This window comes from Choloepus didactylus, chromosome 2 (genome assembly GCF_015220235.1).
Source record: "Choloepus didactylus isolate mChoDid1 chromosome 2, mChoDid1.pri, whole genome shotgun sequence".
In the NCBI taxonomy this organism is placed as follows: Eukaryota; Metazoa; Chordata; class Mammalia; order Pilosa; family Megalonychidae; genus Choloepus; species Choloepus didactylus.
The window spans coordinates 195,702,955-195,715,574 of record NC_051308.1 but is presented as its reverse complement, the minus strand read 5'-3'; the positions used below and the strand labels follow the sequence as shown (position 1 = coordinate 195,715,574).

At 37.4% G+C, this 12,620-nt stretch overlaps 1 protein-coding gene and 1 pseudogene across 1 annotated transcript in view; one reads left to right on the top strand and one right to left on the bottom strand.

The window, feature by feature from the left end:
• The window catches only part of OSBPL9 (oxysterol binding protein like 9), a 200,877-nt gene that overhangs the window by 118,065 nt on the left and 70,192 nt on the right, over window positions 1-12,620 (top strand). The window contains 1 exon segment of the mRNA XM_037827248.1: window positions 3,943-4,019. Within this exon segment, the coding sequence (XP_037683176.1) occupies window positions 3,943-4,019 (77 nt within the window).
• LOC119527337 lies at window positions 5,758-7,367 on the bottom strand (annotated as a pseudogene).

Below are 12,620 nucleotides of genomic sequence, written 5' to 3'. Positions count from 1 at the left end.
TTTTTGATGAGTACTGGTCATTTATTTTGCAGAATGTTTCTCAATTTGGAGTATCTGATGTTTTCTCCTCATTAGATTGAGTTTATTCATTCTTGGCAAGAATACCACAGAAGTGATACCTCATGGTATTTGAGGTATACTGATATTAGTAAGTCTGACTACTTGTGATATTAACCATTATCACTTGATTAAGGAGTTATCTACTGGTTTTCTCCACTGTAAACTTACTATTTTTCCATTTGTAATAAATAAATATCTTGGGAGAGATACTTTGTGAATATGCTAATACCCATTTCTCCTCAAACTCTTGTCCACTGATTTTAGCATTCATTTGTAGTTCTTGCTTGCAATTATTAGTGCTGTGGAATTTGTCTAACGGTGATTTTTAGTTTCTCTCATTCCTTGTATACTTATTAATTGGAATTCTTCTGTAAAGAAGAGCTGTCTCTTCTTCCCCATTTATGTTTTAATCAATTATATATATCATTATTGAACTCATGGATATTTATTTTATTCACCTGTCACTTTCAGGTATACAATTCAGTGGTATTACTTACATTCACAATGTTGTGCTGTCACCACCATCCATTACCAAAACTTTCCATTACCCCAAACAGAAACTCTGTAGCTGTTAAGCATTAATTCCTCATTCCCTACTCCACCCCTGCCCCTGGTAACCTGTGATCTGCTTTCTGTCTCTGTGAATTTCATTTTCTAATTATTTCATAACAATGAGATCATACAATATATATATCCTTTTGTGTCTGCCTTATTTCAGTCAACATGATGTCTTCAAGGTTTATCCATGTAGTAGCATCTGTCAGTATGCCTGCCATTCTTTCCTGCTTCAGTCACCTTCCTGTAGACATTATTTTTTAAGCTTTTACAATCCCTTTTAGAATTTTCTTTAAGTAAGTCCGCTGGTGACGAATTCTCTGTTTTTGTCTGAAAATGACTTTATTTCATCTTAATTCCTGAAGGATATTTTTCGTTGAATTCTAGATTGACAGTTATTTTCTTTTAGCCATTGTTTCCTGTGAGTCTTTAGCTCGGTTTAATTACTGCTTCTTTGAAAGTAATCCTCCCTCCCTGCCACACACTTTTTTTTTTTTTTTTTTTGAGGTTTACGCAATTTATTTTCTGCTTCTTTTCTGTATTAACTGAATTTTTTACAACGAGCATGTCACAATTATGTAATCAGAAAAAGCACTGTTTTCATCTTGGAAAAAAATCTACTACCTAGGATTTTGCAATTTTACCTGTAATTATGCTGTTAAGCTATTTTACCTAAAGCTAAATTTAACATATTCATTGGACATTTTCTTTTTTTTTTTTTTCTTTTTTGCCTTAGAACATTTTTATTAAGCTTCCATTTTCATCAACTGACTGTTGAAAAAGTTCAGTACATTAAGTGGTGTCTCTTTATGCCTGAGATCTTTCCGTTAAGCACTGTGGTAAAAATGCTCAGCTCCATTTACTCATTTTTTTATTTTAATTTTCATTTTATTGAGATATATCCACATACCATGCAGTCATACAAAACAAATCGTACATTCGATTGTTCACGGTACCATTACATAGTTGTACATTCATCACCTAAATCAATCCCTGACACCTTCATTAGCACACACACAAAAATAACAAGAATACTAATTAAAGTGAAAAAGAGCAATTAAAGTAAAAAAGAACACTGGGTGCCTTTGTCTGTTTGTTTGTTTGTTTTCCTTCCCCTATTTTTCTACTCATCCATCCATAAACTAGACAAAGGGGAGTGTGGTTCTTATGGCTTTCTCAATCCCATTGTCACCCCTCATAAGCTACATTTTTATACAATTGTCTTTGAGATTCATGGGTTCTGGGTTGTAGTTTGATAGTTTCAGGTATCTACCACCAGCTACCCCAAATCATTAGAACCTAAAAAGGGTTGTCTAAATTGTGCGTAAGAGTGCCCACCAGAGTGACTTCTCGGCTCCTTTTGGAATCTCTCTGCCACTGAAGCTTATTTCATTTCCATTCACATCCCCCTTTTGGTCAAGAAGATGTTCTCCTTCCCACGATGCCGGGTCTGCATTCCTCCCCGGGAGTCATATTCCATGTTGCCAGGGAGATTCACTCCCCTGGGTGTCTGATCCCACGTAGTAGGGAGGGCAGTGATTTCACCTTTCAAGTAGGCTTAGGTAGAGAGAGAGGGCCACATCTGAGCAACAAAGAAGCATTTGTGAGGAGGCTCTTAGACACAATTATAGGGAGGCCTAGCCTCTCCTTTGCAGCAGGTCTTCCCAAGGGTAAATCCTGTGGTAAAGGGCTCAACCTATCAAACAACCAGTCCCCTATGTCTGTGGTCATGTTAGCAACCATCGAGGTGGGGTAGGCCAATACCCCTGCATTCTCCACAGGCTCCTCAAGGGGGCTCTACATATTTTTTTCCTTGTTTTTTTTTTTTATATCAAAGATTTCGCTGATCTCAGCAGTTTGACGTGTTCATGAGTGTTGTATGAAGTATGCCCAAAGTCAAATTGCTCTGCGGTGTCCAGTCCACACAGTTCCTGGTTTTCTACCTACTTTCCTGGAGGAGTAACTAAAACATGCAGCTCACTAATCCGCCATCTTCCCACCACACACTTTTAAAGATATTTCATTTTTCTTTGGTTTGCAGTAATTTTTGCTTTTAACATGCCTAGCCATGAATGTCTTTTTTATTTATTTTTTTAAATCCTTCTTGGGATTCCTAGGGCTTCTGAAATCTCTTTAATCCATTTTAGAAAATTCTCAGCCAGATATTGCTACTATTCCATTCTCTCTTTTGTCTCTTTTGGTATTCTAATCGTGTATTTTATACCCCCTCTCTTTCTCTCTCTGTTGCTTACCCTTCCTTCGGTATCATTTTCCATTCACTTGATTTTCTGTCTTTTGTTCTGATGAATTTCTTCTGACCAGTTCAACTCGGTTGTTGAGTTGAATCTAATCTGCTGTTAAGTGCATCCATTGAGTTCTTAATTTTGTTTTTATATTTTTCAATTTTAGAATTTATATTTGGTCCTTTAAAAATCTATATCAGTTAAAACTAGTTTCTACATCTCTGCTAAACTTTTCAGTCTTTTATCTTATTGAATATATTAATTCTGGATTTGTTAATTCAAATGTCTGTGGACTCTGTTGGTCTTTTTCAGTTATCTTTTGGTTCTCATTTGTGTGGTATTATTTCTTTCTGTACTTGGTTGTCTTTGACTATATACTAGGCACTATATTTGGAAAGTTGTTTATTTCCAGAAAATTAATTAAGCAACTTAGATGATGTTATTTTCCTAAAGAAAAGATTTTCGCTTGCTAGGTGCCTGGGTCATTTTCATCATTTTTGGGCATCGAGATTTTTCTGGGCTACCCATATGACTCAAAACTGAGCAATTTAAAAAATTCTGCTTCATCCTTATTCTCTTTGGGGTTCCAATCAAATCAAAATCAAAGAATGGCCTATTTGCCAGGGCCCCAACCGTGGTCTCCAACTTTTGTCCTGACAAGCTTTTAAATGCATTACCCAGCCTATGGCTCCTCTCATGAATTTACAATTCCTCCAGGAGAAGAGTAGACCGAAACAGCATGCTGAATTTATTGCTTAGATTTTCGTTTTCTCCCAGATCTTGGCCTGGTAATTCTTTACTACCTTGTTGGTCTCTGATGCCTTCAACAAGGTTTCTTTTGAAACGAATCTGTCCAGTTTTTCAGTTGTTCTCAGTGGAAGGTTACTTATTGAACACAATTATTCTGTCATAAATTGTTGCAAGTAAATTGCAAATCTTGGAAAGATAGACCAATGTGATCCTATTAAGGAAATGACACAACTAAAAACCTTTTCTGTTAGCCTCATGGTTTTAAAATTTTACTTTCAAATATGGAGCTATGTTGTATAAATTAGGGTTTTAATTTTATAATTTTTTATTCCAGCTCGGGATGCTGATGAGCGAGAGAAGTGGATACATGCCTTAGAAGAAACAATTCTTCGACATACTCTCCAGCTTCAAGTAAGAGCCGTAACGTGGCTTCTGGATAGTTCATTAGTTTTTAGTTTGTTTTCTGTTTTAAAAATAACTGTGATATGATATAATGAGAACTTTGATTCTCTGAGTTGCTTATTCATGCCTTTAGAATATTTTATACTATATAGCAAAGTTATAGTCATTTCTTAGGCTCCTTGGAGGAAAAAATACTGATTTTTATCTAGAAACAAGGCAGTGCAAGGCTGCGTTGATTGTTATATTAAAATGTGCCAGAGTCTTTTTGTTTGTTTGTTTGTTTACAAGGGAAACACCAAGCATACTTTATTAGCACAGAAAAGCAGCTATAACAAGACACAGCAAGCAGAAACATACATTAGCAGTCAGAGGGTTAGTGTTGCATACAAATACAGCTTTTCTTTTTTGTGGCATTGGTAAGAACCATAAGAGATATAAAATAACATTCCGTAGCAACAGGTAAGTAAACTAAGGAGCACTCACCTGTGATACAGAGCACATTAACAAAAAGACACAAGAATGGAGTCAACTACTTTAGTGCAGAATGTCTAGGACAGCACTGTAAATTCAGTTAAATACTAAGAAGCAAATGCTAGAATTCGGTATTTCTTCCAAAAAGAGCTCACTCAAGTAGTATTGCATACTATTCTAAGTGGCAAAAAGGTGCTAAGTTATTTACAGATACAATGGTTGTACAGCACTTTTAAATCTGTAGTTTAGTTTCAGATTTTCCATTAAAATTAACTGCACTGAAATTCTACAAATTATACTTTGACAAGTCATCTACTAGAGTTTACAACAGTGATAAATACTACCATCCAAATTAGTAATTATACTTTAACAATCTCGACATCAGCAACCACTGTAGTTATTATTATCTGACTCATTTAGGCATAATCTATCCTCATTTTCTTCATGGTTCACAAAGTCATCATGGGCATGGGAAAAGATCCAACTTTAATTAGGCAACTATTAGACTGCATATGTCAATTTAAAAAAAAAATCATATGCAGGACTTTTGTTGCAGGAGCTATTCCAAATGCTTGTTTTAAGTTAAAAACACTCAATTAAAAAAAATAATACTTAGGTCCTTTAAATAAATTTCTACTACTAACTTTATAAGTCTGAAATTTTAAGAACTATTATTTAGAAAACCTGGTTTACTTAACAGTACCTTTTACAGGAGTAAAGGACATTGGCTATAAACTACATCATTGAGTGAACTGCACTATGCCCTTGTGGCCAGAAAATTGCATTTCTTCTAAAAGGAAGGAAGTCTTTATTTTTTGGACTTCCAAAGCTTGCATTATAATAACTAGAAATATCACTTCTTTTGGAAGATTATAGAAAAATTCGTAGAAAAAAACAATAATTTCAAACAGTCACACTGTTGAAATACTCATCCAATATTAATAATTTGTTCTTCAGCAAGAAGTAGAATTCTTCGTACCAAATGCCCCATAAATGCTTCACTCAGTTACCACAGCCATTAAAAACCAAACCTTCAGCTAAATTGGCAAAATGTTTTCTTAGGCCTTACTGAATACCTATAGCTCTATCCTTTGTTGTTTCAATAGGTACCAGGTTTATCTGAGTAAGTAACAGCAGATCACACCTGACAGATACTAACACTAAGCTTACATACTGTACTGAAAAAACCTAACACTGGTATGTGTGCTTGCTATAGGTGTACTCTCTGATGCACATAAAAGCAGATCTAGTTTAGGCCCTTTGGGGACAGGAGAGTTTACTTTGCTTTGACTGGTTCTGTTTCCAACCAGCGAACCCTAACTTTTTGTTTTTAGTGATACTCTTTTAAAAAATCCTGTAACATTGATGGTAAAGGGAGCCCATCAATTCCATCATAATGTAGTGCATCTACAGATTACTGCACGGCAGATACATTGCAGGCTAAAAGGAAAAGCCCTATTTAGTGATATAGTAAACAATGGTTCAAAAAAACATGCAAGAACTGGGATCTTTCTAATGTTACAGAAGTCCTGTTACAGTGGAGGAGTGAAATACACATGGGTCTTGGGCATCAAAACTAAAGTTGTGATTCCACTGTTCAATTCGGGCATGCAGGGAGGATCTGTTATAGCGATGGAAGCTCACAGAGAAGAGGTAGTCCTCTTGCGCAGAGTCCCTGAGCAAAAATATGCCTTCTGGTTTCCCTTCAAGAAGGACTTCTGCTTCATAATGGTGCATCACTCCCCAGTAATAGGGGTTACCTGTAATCTGAAGCAAATCAGGCACGAGGCAGTGTATGTAATTGATCTGTGTACGGACTTTCCAAGCTCCCTGGCTGCTAATGTGGGTATGGCTGTCTCCAGATACCTGGCGTTGCTTCTGCTTACGTGACTGCAAACATAGGTTGGTTGTGTCCTCTTCTGAGTCACAATTAGCTTGTGGAATTGTAGAATTGTCCCCACTTATTTCAGTCATTCTAGGAGCTAACTTTGGTGCATGTTTATATAACGGATTAACCTGTGCAGTAGCTTCAAATGTATGTATTTGTGCATTGGGAGGGGGATCAACCCCTTCTTCAATACTAAGCCATCTTCTCTAAGTCTATCTTCTTGATCTTCTGCAGAAACCAAAGACTGATCAAATGTATCAAAAAATGTTGAATGTGGGCTTACAGGAGCTGTATGCTGTTTAATCAAGTGCCATTTTTGGGCTACATCTGAGCTAGCAGGAAAAGGGCATTTCTCAAGCATTAATTCAGAAAGATGTATTTTTCTTTTATTAGGAGAGAGGGGTTTTGACTGCTTGTTGTAAGTTCTCATGGGAAAACACAACCCAACAGTATCCTGCAACCTTTGTCTCAGAGAGCGACTTCCTATAGTTCTGCTGGAAACACCATCATATTGTGTACAGAGTTTATGCTGTATCGCCTTTTTCTACTTTGAAGTCCACTTCGAGTTCTACCAAACTTTTTATCAGTATCCAATGAACTTTGTGTTTTTGTAGAACAGGAATGTTTTTTCTTCCCACCCCAGGGAGCATGTCGAGAGTAGGAGTCTCTTCCTGCAAGTTTTGTTCCTGGGGTGATACACGAATCATCCTTTTGAATACTTCTTTCGACAGTCTGAGGGATTTCTGTGGCACAGTTTTGGTTTCTCCTTGAAGAATTCTTTGAAGGGATTACTCCCAGTTGTAAGGCAACATTTTCTCTTAGGGGACTGCTTTGCTGCTGAGGAGTTGAGTCTCCTGTACAGAGATGTTCTTCTCCTTGACAGACAAACATCTGTTGGAGTTCATGTCCACATCTTCACTACGGCTTCCTCCCTCATGACTGAAGAGATTATGATATCTGTATTTGAAGTTAGTCCACATTTCCCCCACTTTATCCATTGATTATAATATCTCTGGTTTGACTTTAGCTTAGCAAGGAAGGAGAGGCAGGCAAGGGCTTCTTCTGGAAGGGACTCACTCAGGACATCTGCACCTTGGGGCAGCAGACTCATTGCTTGAACTCAAAACTGCCTTCTCACAATCATGTCAGAGAAAGGAAAGGATGCTGACACCCAAAAGGAGGAGCTAGCTGCTCTCTTTGCCTCCTCCAGAGTACAAACACTTATATCAAGGGTCTCACTGCCCTGGGGCCAGCTGCACTGGCACCTCACAGTCCCACGGACACCCTGTGATGTATCAGCTGTCTGGCTTAGTTTCACTTTGGTTCTCTGAGGCCTCAGTAAATCCATCGGTCACAGCGCGCAGGGTGGCCTCATCCAGGGCACCTGCAGCCAGGCAGGACAGGCACAGATGGTGCAGTCACTGAGACTGCGAATGTGCCCACCGGCACCGTCCAGTCTCCTCTGACTGCCTGAGCGAGCGCAATCCCGTTTCCTCTGGATGGAGCGGGGCTCCCACCAGGCCCCCACCCCCTTCCCCCGCGGCCTCCCCTCTTCACCCTTTCCCCTCCTCCCTCCCCAAACTCTCACCAGACCTGATTCATTTTTAAAATTTAGTAGGAAAAAGCAAATATTTTTTTAAATGCCTACAGGTTTGCTGTTGGCATTTAAATGTCATAAGGACCCAGATTCCCCATCTCTATTTCTAGTTTCAAGTACCTCTAGTCATTTTCAGATAGGTTCTCCACTTGCGGCAAGATGGTTGCAGCAATTTCATCCTCACTTTGTAGGAACCCAAAGTCCTTAGGACGCCTTAGGAGGCTGTTCTTTTTGGACCTTAATGGGATTAATAGGATTAATGTTGATCAGCTTGAGTCATTTGCACAATCCTACCAATCACAATTTCATGACTAGGTCATATGCTTTATCCCTGGAACTAGGATGTTCACCAGAAACAAATGTATTGTTGATAGGGTAGAAGGTGGTCTTCCCCACGCCCACCCAAGCAGAGTCAAAATGGGGAAAGAAGATGCTGGGTGACAAAAACAACAAATGTCCTCTACACCATATTGAAGGCACTTATCTATGTTTATTTTCCCATGAAAGAGCTTATATTTATGGTATATAGACTTAATTCTGATTATTTTGATTTAGAGGATTGAATTGTAGACAACTGATGTTTTATAACCTTTTCTCTCTACTTTGTTCTATACCAGGAATTGGCTTGATTAGACATGATGGTGTAGGGCGTCCCAGGTCCTACAAGATGGTGAGTGCACCATCACTTTGAAAGTATTCAAAAGGAGGCTTAAAAACATTATTTGAGGATATGGTTATAAAGGGACTATAAGAAATGAATATAGAGTTGAACTAAGAGATCTATAAATAACTATGAGTTATAGTTTTAAAAGCAACTTTATTATTTCTATGGGTTTATTTTAAAATTTAGGCAGTTTTATAAATGTCTATAGCATCATTTCAGCAAATTTGTGATCCAGTAAAAAGATACATGTTTTAATAATCATATTAGACTGAATGTGGCAGATGAGATTTCCTGCATATTTGGTTAGACTGACATTCAAATCTCTCTATGTTCTAGTCTCAGCCCACCCTTTTAGACATTCCTGCCATTCAAACCTTGTACTAGTGTGTTGTTGCTTACTTGCTTTCCTCTAAACACATCTTTTCATTTCTGGCATAGACATTCTTGCTCATGATGTTCTTTCCCTCTGAAATGCCATTGTCTCCACTCTGCATTTGCATATTGTCCCTTTTCTTCAAAGCCCAGTTCAGAACTGACCTCTTCTCTGGAGACTTCCTTGCTGACATCTCCCTACCTTACCTGTCCTCCCAGCTCAAATTGATTGTTTTCCTTTGAATGCCATATAGGTTGCACAGTTTACTAAACCCACACCATCATCTTCAAGTATGTATAATTCCTACCTTCCCACTTAGGATGCAGCTTCCTTAAGGCCAGGTTCCTAATTAATCCAATTTTGAAATTTATGAACTTTTGCTAAGAAGAGAGCTAAAATGTCTTTGGGAATAATAGGAAGAAAAAGACACTTTGAGATGTCTTAATCATTGGAGAACTTTGATATTTTAAAATAAATATGAGTACTTTGTATTTTTTCCTAAATTTAATGTGTAGAGAGGATAGACACTTGGAAATATGGAATTAAATGTTAATTTTAGTGGCAGAAAGGTAAAGATTCAGTTCCTAGAGACAGTGAAGTATGGTGAAGAACTTGACTTTGGAGTCAGAATGCCTGGGTTTGTATCCACGTGCCACCCCTATATTTAACCCATGACATTGAACTAATCTTCTCTGAGTTTCAGAATTGTCTTCAACAAAAGTACCTACTTCATAGGATTGTTTTGATGATTAAATGAGTTTAATGCTTGCTTTCCTCTAAACACATCTTTTCATTTCTGGCATCGACATTCATTGAAATAATGCCTAACTATGGGAAGAACTCAATAATGTTAGCTGCTGTTACTAATACAACTACTCCTACCATTCCCACTCCAGAGCCTGACATTCAAGTAGTGCTCAATAACTATTGGTTATATGGAAAAATAATTGAAGGAATTAATAACAAACAGATAGCATATAGATTGTTTTTCCAGTTCTGATTATTGTATGCTTTAAGATGCACAACATATTACTTATTAGACATGATGTGCTGTGTTTGTGTACTGATGGAACTCTCTTCCAAATGGATGTGGGAGAGGAGATTCACTGATAGTAGCAACCTACTTTTTAGGTCTATTCAAAAACCCACCATTGTGCTATGTCCTTTTCTTTCATTGTTTTGATTTCTTAACAAAACTCTTATAAAATATGTATTTTTGTTCCGTTTGTAGATGAGGACGCTTTCTACTACATAGTCCTGCTTCCCAGTCTAACCCTTGACTGCTATTTATTTACATGTCCATTTTCATTGAACTTCATCTCTACTTTAGCCATTAAACTGTGTGTTGCCTTGGCCTTGTCATTACTAAGAAATGCACTGCTTCCAAAATACTGAATTAAAAAGTGTTTTTCCTTTGACTGCAGTTTTCTTATCGTCATCTTCTTCTACCACTTCTGAATTTTTCTTCTCTCATTTTGGTCTGAGCTCTACTTCTCCACTTTTCCTGGCCATTACTACCTTTCTAGTTTTGCTTATTCCAGAATAAGCCTTATGGTCTGCTTTTTTTCAATAATGATTTTGCTGTTTCCTTTAGAATTTCTTATCCCTGGACATTTTGTACTGTATACCATTCTAGTTTTCATCCCCAGAGCACCCACTGTTTAGTTTCTCTGCTTGTAATACTGTTAGAGGTCACAAAATGGGCTGGCTATTTCTATCACAGTTTTAATTTTGTGTAACTTAAATTGGATATCTATTGCCACCTAAAGGTCTTCTTACTGACTTCTTGTTGATTTCTCATTGAATCCCCATAAAGAAATTTTTTCATTAGTATGAAGTATCTAATTACATACAGTCTTCTCCCTTCTTTACAGAAAAGGGATTCTCCTTCAGCATTTCTTAGTGACTTCACCTCTGCTTTCTTTCTCTGTTTCTTACATTTCAAAGAAAAAAAAATTCTCTTTTTCCAAGGTTAAACAGTACACTCATACTTGTTTCCCATGCTCATACTTATGCTTCCTTTCCAATCGTGGCCTTACTCCTTTTCCCTCTAATAACCTCCACCATTTTCATGGATTCATCTAAAACTACTGTGTAGATTGCTCTTTTGTGTGTGTGTGTGTGTGTTTCTGATCTTTTTATCTCTTTTGATATATAGTTTCAGCCCTGCATTTCTACCTTTTGGATTTTGCCAATTAGATATCTTCCTGGATCTCAGAGTCAACATGAATAAGACTTGGCTTGTTATCTCTTTCCTCCCCAACCTCATCTCTTTATATAAATTTCCAATGTTTTTTAATGGCAGCATTATTCTCTGAGCCATTGAGGTTCTAAAATTGAAGGTCCTTTTAGCTAATAACCTCTAACCTGCCAGACCTGGGGCTCACTTATATTCCTGCCCTCTATCTGGCTATCTTTACAACTACCCTAGTTCAGGTTTTTGTTTCCTCTTGCCAGATCTATTTCTGGTGCCTTCCTAATGATAAAAGTGACAACCAAAATTAATGATCTTAAAGAATCTATAATTGTGATTTTGTTGCTTTTCTGCTAAAAAGCCTTTAGTGATTTACACTTGCCTGTAGGATGAAGTAAAACTTCTTACTGGGAGATTTCAAGCTCTCTTTGATTTGACCCCAAGTTACTTTTCCATCTCCTTTTCCTACAAGTACCTGATGCTCCATGTAGAAACCTGTCCTGGTTCTGTGCCTTTACTCCTGCTGCTCTCTCCAAGTATTCCTCATCCCCGAGTCCTCAGATTTGCCTCTCCGATTCTTTCCCATCATTCAAGACCCAGTGCACATATTACCTCTTCATTCCATCCTTTTCTTCTTACTACAGTAGAAGGCAGTCTCTTAACTTACTTCATCTCTGCTGCACTTTCTACTTCCTTATAGTCCATATAGCATTCTGCTTTGTAATAATAATAATACACACTAACATTCAAGCCCTTGTTACATGCTGGGAACTGGGTGGGTTTTACATGCTCATCTATTTTGTTAATATACTCTTATAAAACTGTTTGACCTCCCTCTTGAGATTGTAAATTTCATGAAGATACAAAGAGAATTTGTCTTAGACAATAGGTTTCCTATAGTGCCTTATGAAAAGCCCAGTAGGTGCTAAATAGGGTCTGAGAAGCAGTATGTTTATAGTAGAAAAGCTTTAAATCCAGGCAGATGAGCATTTGGTCCTGGCTCTGCCCTCTTACTAGCTGTGTAATCTGGGGGTAAGTATTTAATTTCTTTCAAGCTTCAGTTTCATTGTCTTAAAAAGTAGGTATAAAACCTCAACAAAGTAGTTGTGTTAAGATATTATATGTAATATCTCTAACATATAATGCCTAGCACATAGAAATTGTTCAACAAATAGTAGATCCAGTCTTCCTTCCATTCTGATTAAGCCTAAATCCACCCAGAGCATCTCTTCTGTCTCTTCCCTTTCTTTCTCTCTTTCCCTTCTTCTTTCTTTTTACTCACTGCTTCTGCTTCTCTGTGGGTAATCAGGGTAGTCTTAGGATGGGAAAAGACAAAATACCTTCTCTCCTTCCAACTTTTGTGAAAGTTGAGTTTCCAATAGTCATTTGAAACTTGTTGTATGTTAGATTGTAGTATCTTTTT